The sequence below is a fragment of the Castor canadensis genome, chromosome 2, assembly GCF_047511655.1.
Source record: "Castor canadensis chromosome 2, mCasCan1.hap1v2, whole genome shotgun sequence".
NCBI classification, from domain to species: Eukaryota; Metazoa; Chordata; class Mammalia; order Rodentia; family Castoridae; genus Castor; species Castor canadensis.
In genome coordinates this window covers 132,864,166-132,882,950 of record NC_133387.1, presented here as the reverse complement: position 1 = coordinate 132,882,950, position 18,785 = coordinate 132,864,166, and the positions used below count along the sequence as shown (strand labels likewise).

Here is an 18,785-nt window from a genome sequence, read left to right as displayed (position 1 = left end):
AGACAGTTGAGTCATGTCTGTCACCCACAATGCAGAAAAGGTACACGTCATATGACCAAGTGCTCTGTCACTCCACAAGGAACAAGGATTAGAACCTGTCTTTGCTGGGAAATCCCCTGGAGTTCCTGACAGCTCAGTCTGGGTCAACATTGCCTTATTAACATGACAGTCACTCTCTAGTGAATGTTGCCTCCCCCAGATTGTCATCCTGGCTCATCTTCCTCCATCATCCTCTTCCCAGTATTGCCCTCCCCAGGATTCCCTTTTCCTTATTCCTGGTCTTTGGTGTGTTTGAGGGTGGGGGAGATTTTGCAAAAGAAATGTAAAACAAATTAACATCTGGGGAGTGAGTGTGTGGTCAACTTCGTCTCTTCTAAGTGTTTTTATCTTAACTCGAGATTTAAACCTTAGGCCGAAATACTGAGATGTTATTGAGTGGGTTTAATGGGAGAATTTGAAACATGGACTGGTGATAAGGATGCAATCTTAGAGGGACAAAGACTCCACAGGATCCTCCATGCCATGCATGCTAAGAGGCTGTAGAGTAGTAAGTGTAGAGTTGGTCCCTGCCTGTAGACTCCTACCAGACAGGAGGCAGACATGAAGGGAGTGTCCCAAACTCAGAAGGAAGGGCTAGTGTCCAGAAAAAGTCAAGGGAGGACTCCAAGAGGGCTTTGCAGGCCCCTGGTAAGTCTCCCTGTTCCCAGAGCAATGTGGTGCACTGACTTGCTTACCTGGATCTGTAGTGACTCAGCCCAGAATTTCCTGGCTGTTGATCCAGCTCTACAGCAGGAAGTTGACTTTTTGTCATTCATTCATTTATTTAAAAGAGTAAGTGTCGACTTTGTTTCAAGGGCCAGAGACCCACAACCTCCCAGCTCTTGAGATACTTGCACTGTGATAGTGACAGACTGCTTTCTTAGTACAGTGTGGCATGCTGCCAGGACAGGAACAGGGGCTCAGGGCCAGTGGACACCTGGCCCAGACTTGAGCACTCAGGAAGGTTTCCAGAAGAGTCGATGGTGAGAGAACAGGTTGGACACAGAGAGGGTGGGGATGATGAGGTCATCATTTTCTTGATTCTGTCTGTCAGAGTTTGGTCATTCTTTCTGCCTGGATTAAATGATTATTATGACATCAAAAGGACAGTGTCATCTCACCTTTTGCTTTGTTTCGTTTTTTGAAACAAGGTCTCACTATGTAGTCTAGGCTGGCCTGGAACCTCCCAAGTGCTGGGATTATAGGTGGGAACCACCATGCCAGCTATCTCACCTTTATTCACTGGAAAGAGGGCAATTAATTCTTACTTGTGAATAATGAGCTGGTTAGGCAGACATCAGGAGTGAAATCAGAAGCCAGGAATGGGCGTGATGCAAAACGTGGCTACTGGCACTGACAAAGCTCTTGGTGGTTCCATTCTTATCAGCAATCATTAATAATAATTATGAACTGGTTTGGATTAGTCCTCCAGTGTGGAGCTCCTACCCAACCCAGCTTTAACTATCTAGAGGACTTCCGACACTGGACACTGTATTGACTTTCACCAAATTCTGTATATCTGGTGTACCCTCCTTCCTCCTCCCTGGTAGATTGGAGGATGGGAGCTGGGTTGGCTGCTATTCTTTGCCCTATCCCTCTCCTGCTCCAACCAGAGGTCTTAGGAGGCCTTCGTCCATCTTGGAAAGGCCTGATGGGCTTTTGTCCCTTCTCTGGGACATACTGAGCATCATCACACTTGAATTGTTTACTTAAAATTAAAAAAAAAATACATGGCCACAAATTAGAGAGTTTCTTGGGTCATACACCTTATGCTGGGAGACTGAGATAAGTACAGAGAACTGGCTGGGTGCCATTGAGGCATTAAGCCATATGAGAGGGTGGTGTCTGCTCCTAGGTCCAAGCCACTTCCCACCAGAGCTCCCTTCTTGGCCCACTACCAGCAGACTGTGTTCCCTCCTCATTCTCACTTCTCCTCAGTTCAGAGGAAGAGTATACGTAGGTATACTCTTGGTTCCCCTTGGGCTAAGGCAAGAAGTAAACTGGACCCCTGGGGCAGGTCTTTGAGATCTTTCCCTGACAGAGGGAGAACTGTATAGCCATACCTTGTCCCAAACCAATAGGTGTTTGCTCAGAGAATGGGGTGCTTCTGCCTCAGGTCACCTGTGTCCATGAGAATGGTCACTGTGACATTACTCTCCCCAACCCCTGTCATCAAACCTATATCTTCCAGTTTGTGACCCTCTCAGGGTTCTAGGACCAAGGTGTCTTGGAGGTAGAGCCCTGTGTCAGGAGAGGACCTGCACCTGAGAGGAGGCCTTGCTCAGGAAGAGGCTGATCTGAGGTTCCCTTTGACTCCATGCTCTCTCCTCTTTAAATCCGGGTTAGTTTCACTTCCTTCTCTTCTACCCTTGTCTTCCTTGAACAGTGAGCCAGACGGACTGCTTTGTGAGCCTCTGGCTGCCCACTGCCTCTCAGGAGAAGCTGAGGACTAGAACCATCTCCAACTGCCCAAACCCAGAGTGGAACGAAAGCTTCAGCTTCCAGATCCAGACTCAAGTGAAGGTGAGACCTGGAGGAACCTGTCGCCTTTGGGCTCCTCTCTGACCCATTGCCTTCTCTTTGCCCTTGTGTCCTTCTTGTCCTGTTGTTTTCATTTCTACCTACTTCTCGTCCTACAACCTCTCTTCCCATTCACACACTACTTCCTCCTGCCTATCTCATGTGTGTCCCTCTCTGAGCGACACCTTGGTCATTCTCTCTAGTTGTTCCTGGTACTGGATGTCTCTTGCTCCAGAACAGATTGTGTTTCTAGCATCTTCCAGAGCATGCTCCAAGCAGAAGAAGAGATGAGGCAGTCTACTAACTAGGCCAATCTAGTTCCAGCCAGATTGTTTTCTCTTTCTTAAATCCTTTTCTGGTTGCTTTATTATATCTGTTTCTTTGGGGGTGTGTTCTTTCATTTGTTGAGTTATTGTTTCATGGGCTTGGTCTTCTTCAGATATACTATGGGTCTGAGTCAAGTTCATATTTACTGTGGGATGCTCCCACAGTTGTGACAGCTGCAAGAGAGCCCTTAAGGCAAACTTGGCCTGGGTTATGGAGGCATCAATTCCAGTCTTGAGACACTTGAGCTGTGACAATTCCAGATCACTACTTCCATTTCTTAGTGATGTTTTCTAGTTCATGGACAGTCCTTTTATGTTTTCAAAAAGGTCTTTATCATTATTAATGTTATTATTTTGTTTTGTTGAGGCAGAATCTTCTTATATATCCCAGGCTGGCTTTTAACTCACTCTGTAGCCCAGGCTGGTCTCAAACTCACAATCCTCCTACCTAAGCCTCCTGAGTGCTCTGATTATAGGCACGTGCCACTACACCAAGCTAGTTTATTATTTTATTGGCACTAGGTGTTGAACTCATAGCCTTGCACTTGCTCGGTAGGTGCTCTACCACTTGTGCCACTCCCACTGCCCTTTGTGCTTTAGGTATTTCTTCATATAGTCTCACTTTGTGTCCAGACCGCAGTCCTCCTGTTTGTACCTCCTAGTAGCTGGGATGACAAGTGTGTGCCATTGCACCCAGCCATTGGTTAAGGTGAGGTCTTGCAGATATTGCCTGGGCTGGCCTGGAATTGTAATCCTCCTCATCTCTGCCTCCTGAGTAGCTAGGATTACAGGTTTGAGCCCCCAAACCCAGCCTCCAAGCTAGTTTACTTTTAAAATGCTTTTTTAAAAATCATATGTATGAGTTTGGTGAGGGAGGAGGATTTCCATGTGGGCTCACAGAATTTGGGCTTCCTTTACCCTAAGGCTTATGGGGTTTCTGGGTTGGTTCTGGGACATGTTAGGATTCTAACAGTAACGAGGTTGATGGATCTCATCTAGCTGAGAACCCCAAGAACCACAGTTAGGTCCACTAGGTAGGATCCCAGAAGGCAAACCTATCCTCTAACCACGTAACCCTGCATCCTTGGGATAAGAGGCCACCTGAGGCCAAGGAGTCCAGCCACTTGCTGGGGAAGCTTCTTGCCTCTTCATGTGCTACTTTGAGACTACCCACAAAATCTTATTAGAGGCTGATGAGCCAAGGAATGGATTTCACAACCTTATTCTAACTCCACCAATCATCAGAATCTCTATAACCTCTGCCCTATGACTTCTCTGGAGAGTTAAAATGTTAGTTTTCCCAGTGTGGCTTTTCTAGCACCAAAGAGGCTGTCCTCAACACCCAGGGCCCAGTTCTGGATGCATTTTCTATCTTGGCAAGGGTCTTGCTTGCTCTGCTCTTTCTGCCCTTCCCCCCAGGTGAAATGAAAGCTCTCTGCACTTCCCAGGCAACACAAGCTTGTAACAGGGCCGAGTTCTCCACTGGTCAGATCAGAGGGGCAGTGAGTTTTCAGAGAGTTGGAAAGAAGCCCCGGATGCTTTCCCCCTTAAATCATTTCCCTACAAATGTCTCTGTGCCTGAGCAGGAACTTCTCTGTATCCCCTGTCCTTCAGACCTACCTCCCTGCTAGGACTGAGACTAGGCCCCTTGTCCTGGAAGCGGGTCAGTGCCACCGTGGTAGCTGGACTTGCATCCTCTCTTTCTCCCAGAATGTGCTGGAGCTGAGTGTCTGTGATGAAGACATAGTGACACCAGATGACCATCTCTTGACAGTTCTCTATGACCTCGCCAAGCTCTGCTTCAGGAAGAAAACCCATGTGAAGTTCCCACTCAATCCAGAGGTGGGTACCGAGGCCCAGGCCCTCAGCCCCCTGCTTCCTGAGGACAGCCATTTATTCCTGATGCCACTCTTCTCCATGCACACAGCCAAGTTGGGTTTAAATCCTACCACTATCGTTTTCTAGCTGTGTTCTCTGAGGGGGAAAATTCCCTAAGTCCCTGAGTTTCTATTTATTCATCCATATGCCATGGTGATAATAATACCTACCACAAAGGATTGCCATGCGCTTTAAATGAGAAAACGTAATTAAAGCACCAAGCAGTCAGTGTTTGTGGTACAAAATGAAGATGTGTTAGGTCCCGTCTCCCTTTTCCTTGCCTCAAAGTCCTGTTTCTGGGATGCACAGAGGACAGATGAGGGTGAAGGAGGCCAAATCTGTGTAAGTCAGAGAAGGTCAAGCTGGAGAGAATGTTCTTGATTAAATCATTTAACAAATATCTGAGTGCCTGCTGTGAACTGGGCACTGTTCCAGCATGGGACACACATCAGGGAACAAGCATCTCTGCCCTCACCTCAAGTACATTCTAGTGGAGAAACTGAGGCCCAGTGAGGCCATGACTTGCCTCAAGTTACACAAGAGGCATGAAGGACCAGCTGAGGCAAGGGGCCCTCACTGGCGGAGTTGGATTTCCACACGTGCTAGCTCAGCACCCCTTTGCCTAAGCCCTGAGCCCCACGGGTAGGCAAGAGAGTGGTGAGGAGCCATGGGTACAGATACAAAGGGAACATTCCAGAGCAAAGGAACGTCCATGCTGGGGCAGGGGTCAACTCCATACCTCGACTTCCCCGTGTTGTCAGTGTTGTTCCTTATGCCAGACACTTGGGGACAGAAGAGGTAGAGCGGGCAAGAGCCCCCACTCCATGGCAGCAGGGCTGAGCATGAGGAGCACAAGTCCCGTCTGCAGAGGCAGCCGAGATGTGCAGGCAGGGCTCCTAGCCACCTTCTCTTCCTCCTCTGCCAGGGCATAGAAGAACTGGAAGTGGAGTTCCTGCTGACGGAGAGGTGAGTAGGTCCCAGCCCCACCTGCAGAGGGTAGGCCGAGGTCCTGACCCTCAGAGCTGGCTCCGCCCTTTTGGCATCCTCCCCTCTTCCATCTCCATCCTGGCACTCACCCTGATCTGGTCAGCACGCGTGAAATCCCTTGGGAATTTGTGATGGCAGAAAGTCTAGGCTCTCTTCTCCAGTTCTTGGTTTGACAGTTATTGGGGATAGGATTCTTTGACTGGATTAGAAAGTGCATTGCAAAATGAACTGAGTCGAAATTGATAGAGCGGACCTGGGTCTGGTGGAGAGATTCAAGCAGTAAGAACGCCTGCCCAGCAAGCATGAGACCCTGAGTTCGAACCCCAGATGAATCTGAAGACAGTTGTCTTGGGCTTAATTTTGGTGAGCAAGGCTGTGGACTCTCTTAGGCTAATTGTGTCTTTAAAGATTTGCATTTTTCCAACTTCATAACACAAGGACATTTGCCATCCACCAAGCCCCTTTCTGACTGGGTCCCAACTGTCTGTGAAATGCATATTATTAGATAAACCACAGAATCTTTCTTTGCTACCAAAAGTGTTTACGTCTGCTCTGGCTGGTGGGCTACAGCCCTGTCTTGAACCTATTAATCCTCATGAAACCATGTAGTCACATCATGTTGAACAAAAAGAACAATTAGTCTTTTTAAAAAATGGAACTTCTGCTGCGCGCTGGTGGCTCGCGCCTGTAATCCTAGCTACTCAGGAGGCAGAGATCAGGAAGATCGCAATTTGAAGTCAGCCTGTGCAAAAGTCTATGAGACCCTATCTCAAAAATACCCAGCACAAAGTAAAAGGCTGGCAGAATGACTCAAGTGGTAAAGCTCGCTCAAGGCACTGAGTTCAAACCCCAGTGCCACCAAAAAAAAAAAAAAAAAAAAAAAAAAGAACTTCTATTCTTTCTAATCTATAAATCTAGTTTTTCTTGGACACTCTATTTTTTTTTCATTTTTCTTTTATTATTCATATGTGCATACAAGGCTTGGTTCATTTCTCCCCCCTGCCCCCACCCCCTCCCTTACCGCCCACTCCGCCCCCTCCCTCTCCCCCCCCAATACCCAGGAGAAACTATTTTGCCCTTATTTCTAATTTTGTTGTAGAGAGAGTATAAACAATAATAGGAAGGAACAAGGGTTTTTGCTGGTTGAGATAAGGATAGCTATACAGGGCATTGACTCACATTGATTTCCTGTGCGTGGGTGTTACCTTCTAGGTTAATTCTTTTTGATCTCACCTTTTCTCTAGTACATGTTCCCCTTTTCCTATTGGCCTCAGTTGCTTTAAGGTATCTGCTTTAGTTTCTCTGCATTAAGGGCAACAAATGCTAGCTAGTTTTTTAGGTGTCTTACCTATCCTCACCCCTCCCTTGTGTGCTCTCGCTTTTATCATGTGCTCAAAGTCCAATCCCATTGTTGTGTTTGCCCTTGATCTAATGTCCACATATGAGGGAGAACATACGATTTTTGGTCTTTTGGGCCAGGCTAACCTCACTCAGAATGATGTTCTCCAATTCCATCCATTTACCAGCGAATGATAACATTTCGTTCTTCTTCATGGCTGCATAAAATTCCATTGTGTATAGATACCACATTTTCTTAATCCATTCATCAGTGCTGGGGCATCTTGGCTGTTTCCATAACTTGGCTATTGTGAATAGTGCCGCAATAAACATGGATGTGCAGGTGCCTCTGGAGTAACAGTCTTTTGGGTATATCCCCAAGAGTGGTATTGCTGGATCAAATGGTAGATCGATGTCCAGCTTTTTAAGTAGCCTCCATATTTTTTTCCAGAGTGGTTGTACTAGTCTACATTCCCACCAACAGTGTAAGAGGGTTCCTTTTTCCCCGCATCCTCGCCAACACCTGTTGTTGGTGGTGTTGCTGATGATGGCTATTCTAACAGGGGTGAGGTGGAATCTTAGCGTGGTTTTAATTTGCATTTCCTTTATTGCTAGAGATGGTGAGCATTTTTTCATGTGTTTTCTGGCCATTTGAATTTCTTCTTTTGAGAAAGTTCTGTTTAGTTCACTTGCCCATTTCTTTATTGGTTCATTAGTTTTGGGAGAATTTAGTTTTTTAAGTTCCCTGTATATTCTGGTTATCAGTCCTTTGTCTGATGTATAGTTGGCAAATATTTTCTCCCACTCTGTGGGTGTTCTCTTCAGTTTAGAGACCATTTCTTTTGATGAACAGAAGCTTTTTAGTTTTATGAGGTCCCATTTATCTATGCTATCTCTTAGTTGCTGTGCTGCTGGGGTTTCATTGAGAAAGTTCTTACCTATACCTACTAACTCCAGAGTATTTCCTACTCTTTCTTGTATCAACTTAAGAGTTTGGGGTCTGATATTAAGATCCTTGATCCATTTTGAGTTAATCTTGGTATAGGGTGATATACATGGATCTAGTTTCAGTTTTTTGCAGACTGCTAACCAGTTTTCCCAGCAGTTTTTGTTGAAGAGGCTGCTATTTCTCCATCGTATATTTTTAGCTCCTTTGTCAAAGATAAGTTGCTTATAGTTGTGTGGCTTCATATCTGGATCCTCTATTCTGTTCCACCAGTCTTCATGTCTGTTTTTGTGCCAGTACCATGTTGTTTTTATTGTTATTGCTTTGTAATATAGTTTGAAGTCAGGTATTGTGATACTTCCTGCATTGTTCTTTTGACTGAGTATTGCCTTGGCTATTCGTGGCCTCTTGTGTTTCCATATAAATTTCACAGTAGATTTTTCAATCTCTTTAATGAATGTCATTGGAATTTTGATGGGAATTGCATTAAACATGTAGATTACTTTGGGGAGTATCGACATTTTTACTATGTTGATTCTACCAATCCATGAGCATGGGAAATCTCTCCACTTTCTATAGTCTTCCTCAATCTCTTTCTTCAGAAGTGTATAGTTTTCCTTGTAGAGGTCTTTCACATCTTTTGTTAGGTTTACACCTAGGTATTTGATTTTGTTTGAGGCTATTGTAAATGGAATTGTTTTCATACATTCTTTTTCCGTTTGCTCATTGTTAGTGTATAGAAATGCTAATGATTTTTCTATGTTGATTTTATATCCTGCTACCTTGCTATAGCTATTGATGACTGGACACTCTATTTAAAATATATGCATTTTCCTTGTTGACAACCTACAAGACTATGGTTTCCCCTGAAGATATTTTATTTTTTTGTTCTTTTTTCTCTGGTGTTAAGTGGGTTTTTTCACGAGAACCCAGGAGGCTCCATATTATGCTTGGCCCTATCTGTTTTCTTTGTCACTTTCATGAGAAGTCAGTCAAGGATGATGTAACTGACCGGGGTTCTCCTTTTCCTTTTCAGTCCCTCCCCACCTGAGACCCTCGTCACCAATGGCGTGCTGGTGGTAATTATCTTCTGGGTTGCCATAGCTCCAGAGGTCACATCTGACTGTTCTTGGAGTGTAGCGGTCACTAGGTCCAGCTTAGGGCCTTGTCCATCCTGAGCCCAGGGAGAGTCAGACTAACCAGCCCACCAAATGGGGTGCAGGGAGGGTGGGGACAGCAGACTGGGCTCCTGCACCTAAGGAGGAGGAAGCTAGGGCATTACCCTGGCTAGCACCCCACATTCCCAAAAGATGACCCCTCCTCTTGGGGATTTCCCCAGTAATAAAAGAACCTACTACAGGCAGCCTTGTCTCCCCACAAGACTTAGTCCTGTCCCCTAAATCCCAACACCTCTATGAGAACAATTTCAATATTCAAATTATTTCATAATTTGGGTCCAGGCATGGTAGCTCAAACCTGTAATCCCTGCTACTTGGGAGTTAGAGATTGGGAGGACTGAAGTTTAAGGCCAGACTGGGTGAAAAGTTAGTGAGACCCCATCTTAGCTAATAAGCTGGGCGTGGTGGTACACACCTGTCATTCCAGCTACTAATAAACAAATAGGAGTCTCATGTTCCAGGCTGGCCCTGAGGAAAAATATAAGACCCTAGCTGAAAAATAACGAAAGCACAAAGGGCTGGGGGTGTGGCTCAAGAGGTAGAGAACCTGCCTAGCAGGTGCAAGGCCCTGAGTTCAAAACCCAGTGTTGCCCAGAAAAATTATTTCATAATTCAGCCGTTGGTATAAGTGTTTTAGTTAGATGTCTCCAGTGCCCCAGGCTCTCTGAAAAGGCAGAGTCCTCTGAAGGCTGTGGCTGAAGCACTTGGCCTAACTCTGCTTCTTGCCAAGGCGATTTCACTCCTTCTCACGAGCAAAGCGCAGAGTTGACCCTACCTCAGGTCAGAGTTTGACATCCCTGTTAACACGACCCCAGTAAACCATGACGTGGGCCCTGGAGTTTACGAGAGGCTTCATTTTCAAGTATCTCCTATCTGAGTGAGCTGGCATGCCTTGTTTGGATTCTGGAATGTTGGCAGTGCACCCAGCATTCCCAGTGTCAGCCCAGGGTCAACCAACTCTGAATCTGTCCCCTCTGACTACTCCCTTTGTCCTGGAAGAACGAGGAGGTGGCTTGTGCTCAGAGTCCTGGTGACCTCCTTGCTTTGTTACAGTCTCGACAAGTCTCCTGCCTAGAGGTTCATGCAGAATTCACCAGGCAGAGGAAGAGTAAGAAAAGTGAGTGCTTCCTTCCCCAGGGCGGAGGGAGGGCAAATTCCAAACCCTATCAAGGTCAACTTAGCCTGGTCTGCAAGAAAGCAAAACAGAAACTCCTCAGCATCATTGTACACTTGGGCGTTGTGAATCCTTGTCCCCACCTTCCCCAGCCTGCTCTATGTAGGGTATGTTCTTCCAGGCCCTAGGAGTCCCCAGGCCTACCTAGTGTCCTGGGCCTGGTCAGAGGGCTGCCCTCTGTGCCTAGGTCTGGGACAGAGGCAGCACATGGGGCAGGTAGGCACCAACAGCCCTTAGGGCCCCTCCAGCTACACCCTTCCTCCAGCCAGCCCACAGTCCACAGAATCCTGGCATTTTATAGCTAGACAGGACCAAGGAGGTCCACAAATACCACTCTCCACCCACCCTATCCCACTCATGCTGGACTAACAGCTTGTCCCAGGGGGAAGGGCATGGTCCCACAGACATGAGCAGGGAGGGAAGGAAGAAGAGAACTCTGCCAGCAAAATGGCCATGTGCCGAGGGCCTGCTTTCTCTGCAGTGAGCAGGTGACTCTGGGCTTCTTCTGGCAAAGAAGAACAGAGAGGATGAGTCTGATGACTCTCTCTGCATCTTATAGGACTTTCTGGTGACCACATCTGTCAGCATCACTCATGAGCCTTGCTAAAATGCAAAATCTGGGGGCCCTGCCCCACAGAGACACTGAGGCTGGGGCATTGTGCCTTCTGATTATGGGCCCCTTCTGGGACCTCCACGTAGGCTTTCTGCTGGGCCAAGTGGGGAATGAGATTCTTCCTGGGGGTCTCACCTCTTATCCTCTCTTCCAGTGAAAGACCTCTTGGTGACAGTGACAGAATCCTTTGAGAACACCCAGCGCATCTCACCCTGCTCAGAGAGCTGCTGCCCTAACCCTGCCTGCTTCCACTACCCCAAGTACTTCCGGCCCCAGTTGCACATGGCAGTGCCCAAGAGTCACTGGAACTGTGGGGTACTATGCGGCCACAGTGTGGGAGCAGGGGGGAGGGGGCTGGGGCCGAGGGCTGCCAGAGAGCCCCTCACCCCTCACAGAGCCCACCCATCCTTCCAGTTTTGCTGCTGTGGCACACACAATGACAGCCCTGTCTGCCAGCCCCTCGATTGCCTCTCTGATGGACAGGGGCTGACCCTGCCTGCGGTGAGAACCCGGGAAAAGGCAGGAACCTGGAGAAGCTTAGCCTGGAGCTCCTGTGGCAGGAAGAGAGGGAGAGCCCGGGGTGCATGGGGAAAGTGACACACGGAGTCCCTCTCAGGCAGGACAGATAGGCCGTGGGCAGGAGGCAGTGGGAGGCAGTGTGTGGAGGAGGAGTGAACATGGTGGGAAGGGTTATGTCTAGAAGAGGGAAGTGGGAGCATGTGTGCACTTGTGTGAAAGCATTTTTGTATACACACGTGTGTGCACATGTGTGATGGTATGGTGCATGTGTACATGCACATGTGTATGTATGTGCACATGTGTGTGCATGAGAGACAATTGCGTGCATGCACGTATGTGTGTGAACGCGGTGTGCCTACATATGGGAGAGCAATGTATGTATGCACATATGTGCACACATGTGTATATGTGTGAGAGTGCATATGTGCATATATTCTACACGTGTGAGCATGTGTGTGTGCTAAGTCAAGTCGGGGGTGGACCACCTCTTTGGTTGGGATCCCGTGGCTCTGGTTCTCATCCCTGACAAGCATTTCATCTTTTGCTCCTCAGGGCGAGGATTGTGAATTATACGTGAAGTCTGCCCCCTGGTAAAGTACCCTTTCTGTCCATTCCTCTAACTTGTTCACCCAGGTAGGTGAGAAGTGGTGTCTCATCGTGGCTTTGATTGGCATTTCCTCATGGCAATGATGTTAGCATCTTTCCCGGGCTTATCTGGCCATTTACATGTCCTCTTTAGAAGATATCTTCTAGTCAAATTCTTTGCCCATGTTTTACGTGGGTCATCTTGTTATTATTAAGTTGTAAAAGTTCTTTGTATATTGTGGATACAAGTCTCATCAGTTACGTGAGTTGCAAATATTTGCACCTATCCATGGGTTGTCTTTTCATTTTCTACATATTTTTAGGATGAAGTCATTTTCTCTTCAGTCACTTGTGTTTTTGGTATCATTATCTGAGAAGTCACTGCCTAATTCAGCTCATGAGTATTTACTCCCATGTGTTTTATAGTTTTAGATCTCACATTTAGAATGATGATGGATTTTTTTAGTTAGTTTTGTTTATAGTATGCTGTAACGATCCAACATTATTCTTTTGCACATAACTATCCAGTTGTCCTAGCAAAAATAGGGTGCCAAAAATAGAGTGACTATAATATCTACTTATAGTTTGATTAGATATTTGTCCTCGGACAAGTTATTTAATGTCTCTAAATCACAGTGTTCCTCATCTGTAAACTGGGTTGCTGTGCAGTTCCAGGGAGATGGTACAGATGTGGTATAGTAATCTAGCTGTGAATGAGTCAGAAAATATCAAGCAACATTATCATTGTTGTTATCAGATTATTAGATTATTGTTCATTCCTTGTGGAGGCCAGAGAAAGAGTTATTTCCTTGCAACTGTGTCTGCGGGCCAGTGCTAGATGAGGAGATGTGCTGGGAACACTTCCAGGCCCTGTCTTCAAGAAGACCAGAATACTCACTGTCAGGGTGACCTGTCACCAGGAGCCAGGGCTCAGAGGATGCAGGGATATAGGTGGGCAAAGGAAGAATTCTTCCAGTGACGGCAAGGGCTCAGGAATCAGGTCCTGAGAGCCTGGTGGGGCCTTTCCAGCACGTAGCTTGAGGACAGGTCAGATAAGATGTTGGATGTTAGGCCAAGAGCCTGGTCTTGCTCAGGAAAGGGATGTGATAAAAAGAGGGTGAGCCTTGAGCATGCCATGGCCTGCCTTGAAGATCTGTGGGGACGATATACAGTGAGATGCACAAGCACACAGGAAGTTATGACTCTGTGAGCAGGAATGCTTGGTAAGAAGGTCAGCTCCATAGGAACAGGAAGCTCCAAAGGGTCCTACTGTAGAGCCTTGTTCAGGGCCTCTTGTCACCCACATCTGGCTTTGGGCTATTGAGGCACCTGGGGAAACTTTTCTGAACATTACAGATCCTGCTGAGGAGGCAGAGGGTTCAAAGAATCCCTAATGGAAGTACCAACTGTGGTCTTTTGTAAAGTACCAGCTTCCGGCATGCCAGCTAAGGCTTGGGGTATCTGTGTTTAATATTTCATTAAGTGTTGGAGACAGTGCTGGGGTGGGGTGGGGGGTAAGCCCCATTGTACAGATGAGACTCCAGAGGCCAAGATCATGGAAATGGTGCGGCAGAACTGGGCTTCAAGCTTGGGTCCAACTGACCTGTGAACCACATCAGCCCCTCAAAGGTGGAGACTACAGGCATGCTCAGCCAGGGTCTTCTCTCCACAGCCCCGACACGCTGGACGTGCGGCTAGGCTTCAGCCTGTGCCCAGCAGAGCTGGAATTCCTGCAGAAGCGGAAGCTGGTGGTGGCCGAGGCGCTGAAGCAGGTGCTACAGCTGGAGGAGGACCTGCCTGAGGACGAGGTGGGTAAGATGGGGCCACTGGCCTGGGCTCTGAGCCACTCTGGGCCATGCTGGTCCTTTCAACCCCAGTCCTTACCAGCCACCTCGGCTCTTCCCTGCCCCAGGGCAGCCCCAAGACCACCTCACTTCTGTGATTGCTCCAACTTCTCAGGTTCCAGTGTCAGGGTGAGGGCCCTGCCTGTGTGTTCCCCAGGGCAGGGAAGGGCAGAGGACAGAGGGAAGGAAGGGCTCCAGCTGTTCCTCCCGAGTGCTGAGCAGCAGAGCCCTTTACTACCACCTCCATTGGATTCTAGACCTGCCACGTATCCCACTGCTCTGTGAAAGGCCATTTTCTTGTCACCCCCCTCCCTCCCTCCTCTCTAGCCATCTCTCCTTCCTCTACCATTCTTTCTAAGCTGCTGTCATTCTGAGTCCTTTCCTAACTGGCCTTGCCAGTGGAGTCCTCCCCAGCAGTCTGCCTCTGTGTCCCAGGTACCACTGATAGCCATCATGGCCACCGGGGGCGGAGCAAGGTCCATGACCTCCATGTACGGCCACCTGCTGGGGCTGCAGAGGCTGAACCTCCTGAACTGTACCAGTTACATCACTGGCCTGTCTGGGGCCACCTGGTAAGGATCTGGGAGCCACTGCCTGGGAGAGCCCAGTGCAAGCAGCAGACGGGCTTGGCCTGGGGTTTCTGGTGACATTCTGCTTCCTCTCAACCCAAGTAAAAGTGACTGGAGGTGCCTGCAAACCTCTACCACGCACAGCTGGGTGGTTTGGGACATGTGCTCTTGCTGGACCTGCAGACCTCCGACTCCATGCCTGCCCACAGCCTTGGCTCTGCCAAGCTGCCTCAGATAGCCTAGGAGAAGCAGGCAGGGCCCTGCCGTTGGTCTCCCACCTCCCTACTCTGTTGGGAACAAAGGGAGTGGGCACAAGGCTCCCAACAGGAAGCCAGGCGAGGTCGGCTCCCTCACAGGAGGCACAGTGTCCAAGGCCCACGGTCCTGTCAGGGGTCTGTTTGGTTTTTTTAAACCACAAGGGAAAAAAATGAACTTCTAGTTTAAAGAAAATATTTTAATACACACCACTAATATAGTTACAACAAAGTCATAACATGGTTTTAATATTTTTTATAGTGGAAGGGGCTCACTAAAGTCAGCATGTGACTCCACTACAGGATGGTTGGAGACCTGAGACCACAGGAGGGTCAGGGACTGGGGTCCTGGGACTCTGGAGACCTCCTGCTGTGCCATTTATCATGGGGGAGCTCTGAGCAGCCCTCATTGGAGCCCGTGGATGTGAGCTGGCCCTGGGAAAGCCAAGAGCTCCCGTCACTATACCTCACGGTCAGAGGCTGGGATGGGATAGAAGGCTTGGATGACAGTTATCCGTGTTGCCTCTTTGCTATGTTTTCTCTCAGTAGCCAAGGGAACTGGTTTCAGGGGATAGGGGCGGGGTGCCCCCAGGAAATTAAAATCTACTGATACTCAAACCCCTTCTACAAAATGCCCTGGTGTTTGCATATAACCTACATACCCTCCACTTCGATTATCTCTGGATTACTTGCAATACCTAATACAGAGTGAATGCTGTGCAGATCGTTGTAATGCTGTCTTATTTAGGGAATAACGACTAGAAAAGCAGGCTATGTAGGTTCAGTACAGAGACAATTCTCCCCCAGCCCACCACCAATAGTTTTGATCTGCAGATGTGGAACTCATAGGTGAGGGAGGTCACCGTGATCTGCACAGGGTTATTTTACAGCTGGAGAAACAAAATGATTTGCCCAGGTCCACGCAGCTAATGGATGGTAGATCTGGAAGTTGACCTCAGTCCAGGGCCCATGTTCCCAGTCCTGTGTTAAATGGCTGTTCCCAGGAAGTAGGCTGAAAAGATAACTTGCTTCTGGTAGGTTGAGGGACGCTTATGTCCCCCTGAACTACTGTGGGGCAGGAAACAGGGAGAACCTCAGGCCCAGCTAGAGTGAGGGGTGGAGGCTGGAGGGTGCCCTGGCCGGGGGAAGTATTCTTTTTAAGAGAAGCACTGGGGATGGATTTTGGAAGCTTTTGGAGGGGGAGGCAGGCAGTACTGGGGTTTGAACTCAGGCCCCTTGTGCTTGCTAGGCAGGAGCTCTTCTGCTTGAATCATATCCCCAGCCTTTTTTGTTTTGTTTTAGTTATTTTTCTGATAGGGCCAGCCGTGGGCTGCAGTCTTCCTACCCATGCTTCCCATGTAGCTTGTATTACAGGTATACGCCGTTGAGACCTGCTAACTTTTTTGACCATGCTGCCCTCAAACCTCAGTCCTCCTGATCTCTCCCTCCCATGTAGCTGGGATTACAGGCATGAGTCGGTGAGCCTGTCCTAGAAGCTTTTTGAAAGTACGAACATACCAGAGCAAACCTTAGGGTGATTTTTGTCAAAGAAACCTGACCAGTTCTGGAACAAGCCCCAGGAAGAAGGCTTCTGCTTGTATAATTGTGCAACCTTAGGCCAGTTCCACTGCAAGGAGACAGTCCTGGGGTGCAGAATAAAGAGAGACCTCATTGCCCTGACCTAGAAAAGCTGATCCAGGCCAACAGGAGGTAGATGGAGGCTAGACCCGGGCTAGGTGGCCTGCCTTCTTAGTATGCTGTCCCCATGACCCACACAAAGCTAAGAAGAAGGGGACATAGATCCCTGGCCAGTATCATAACTTTGGGAATGGACGTGGCCAAGCAAAAACTGCTCGCGATCTAGAATCAGCCCAGCCTGGATTCAGTGTTAGCCTAGCACTTGCTTCATTCCAGCCGCTATTCCAACACTTTAGGTAACTTATGAGCTTTGTGAGTTGGGTACCATGATCCTAATTCTCCCCACTCCACAGATAGGAAAACCGAGGTAAGGAGTGTTTAAGTAGCTCACTTAAGATCACACAGTAAGGGAGTAGCAGAACCTGGCTTCGAACTTAGACTCCTCATCTCAACCAATAGGCTATATCTGGCACCCAGTACACACTGGAAAGAGAGTAGCAACTGTAAGTAGGAGTCATAATTATTACCCCCACCTCCCATCACCAGGCCCCTGCCTCACCTCTGTCCTCCAGGCTCCTCTTCTGACAGATTTGGGACTCTCCCTGACCTGCCTACCTGGATCCAGGGTTGGTCAGATGAGGGCAGGGTAGGCTCTATCAGCCATGCCTGTCTCTCTCCAGGACCATGGCTACTTTGTACAGTGACCCTGAGTGGTCCTCCAAAAACCTGGAACCTGCCATCTTTGAGGCCCGGAGACACGCAGTCAAAGACAAGATGCCTGCCCTATTCCCAGACCAGCTCTGCAAATTCCGAGAGGAACTCCGGCAACGCAGCCAAGAAGGCTACAAGGTCACCCTCACAGACTTCTGGGGCCTGCTCATCGAGTCCTGCCTGGGGGATGAGGTAGTCTCTCTCTGTCTCTCTCTCTCTCTCTCTCTCTCTCTCTCTCCCTCTCTCTCTCTCAGGAGTCTGGACTTCCATGGCCACAGAGGTTAGGTTAGACCTGCAGATGCATCCTTGGGCTGCAGAATGCACACTGGAGGAAGATGAAGGGGCCACCTTCCCTCATACTCTTTGGAGGATGACTGTGACCCTTGTGTTGGGGCAGGTTGGGTGACCCCTGCATAGAGGCGGCCTACCTTCCATAGGCCAGGCCAAGATACCTGTGGGAGAAAGTGGGGAGAAAGTAGGGCAAGGCTGGGAAGCTGTCAGCCATGCTGCAGGTCTGACCTGTAGAGGAAGAGACATCCGTGGGAGCATCATAGACTACCATGTGCTCCAGGAAGAATTCACAAGGCCCTCAGAGAGGACTTTAGCCAGGGTTGGCTGTACACGGCACCTTACATCCCCCCAGCTGCCCTCCATCACGGGAAGTGTGAACTCTGCACAAATTCAGCCATGGGTTTCAGAGTGGCTGGGGCTCTGCATCAGTAACACTCTCAGCGGTTGGAGTCTGCAGGGCTGGTTCTCATGACCATGATGCAGGGGGTGGACCAAGTGACGTTCCTCCCTGCACTGAATGGGAGCCAGTGGTCCCAGCCGTATGCATCCAAGAAGGGAACCAGCCTGTGTCAGGATGGTGGAGTGGGGAACCCCCAAGAGATGTTGTGATCCTGGACATCAGGGTGAACGCAACAGCACCTCCATTAACCTCTGTCCAGGCCCACAGCTCTTGGCCCCACTCCCAAAGGGGTCTGGGAGCTCTGAATTTGAATCAGAATTGTCCAAAGGAGGAGGGAAAGCAAATTATTTTCAATAGGTACCCACGTCTCAGAAATTAGGCAATTTGAGCAACCAATGATGACTAGGCTCTCATCTTTAAGTCACTTGTTTCCTTTTTTTTTTTTTTTTTTGGCCATACCAGAGTTTGAACTCATTTGCTAGGCAGGCCTCCTATCACTTGAACCAATCCCCTAGCTGTTTTTGCTTTCATTATTTTACAGAGAGGGTCTCATGCTTTTTGCCCAGGATCAGCCCTGGACTCCCACCTATGCCTCCCAGATAGCCAAAATGACAGGGACACACACCACATCTGCCTTGTTTATTGAGATGGGGTCTCAATAACTTTTTGCCCAGACTGGCCTCAAACAGTGATCCTCCTTATCTCCACCTCCTGCGTAGCTAGGATTATAGGCATGAGCCACCACACCAGCAAGTTCATTCTTTTAACTAAGTTAATTAGTTACCTCCTACACGCCAGGAACTGTACTGGTCCCTGGATTTTCAGACGGGAATCAGATGTAGCTTCCAACTCAGACCACACCTGCCCTTTGGAACCCCTGCTATAACCTGACCTCGTAATAAAGCAGGGCAGGCAGAGGTTGAGAGCGCAGGCTTTCAGGTTCAGGTAGGATGGGGTTGGAATTCTGGTCCTGCT

General features: G+C 48.5%; 1 protein-coding gene across 4 annotated transcripts in view; it reads left to right on the top strand.

Annotated features, from left to right (window-relative positions):
• The window catches only part of Pla2g4e (phospholipase A2 group IVE), a 61,879-nt gene that overhangs the window by 34,117 nt on the left and 8,977 nt on the right, over positions 1-18,785 (top strand). For all 4 annotated transcript variants that reach the window (XM_074065734.1, XM_074065733.1, XM_074065736.1 and 1 more), the window contains 11 exons: positions 2,426-2,562; positions 4,596-4,727; positions 5,689-5,729; positions 9,071-9,113; positions 10,266-10,329; positions 11,154-11,314; positions 11,414-11,500; positions 12,071-12,108; positions 13,776-13,911; positions 14,383-14,519; positions 17,089-17,311. In XM_074065734.1, coding sequence (XP_073921835.1) covers positions 2,426-2,562; positions 4,596-4,727; positions 5,689-5,729; positions 9,071-9,113; positions 10,266-10,329; positions 11,154-11,314; positions 11,414-11,500; positions 12,071-12,108; positions 13,776-13,911; positions 14,383-14,519; positions 17,089-17,311 — 1,199 coding nt within the window. The remainder of the gene's footprint in view (positions 1-2,425; positions 2,563-4,595; positions 4,728-5,688; positions 5,730-9,070; positions 9,114-10,265; positions 10,330-11,153; positions 11,315-11,413; positions 11,501-12,070; positions 12,109-13,775; positions 13,912-14,382; positions 14,520-17,088; positions 17,312-18,785) is intronic.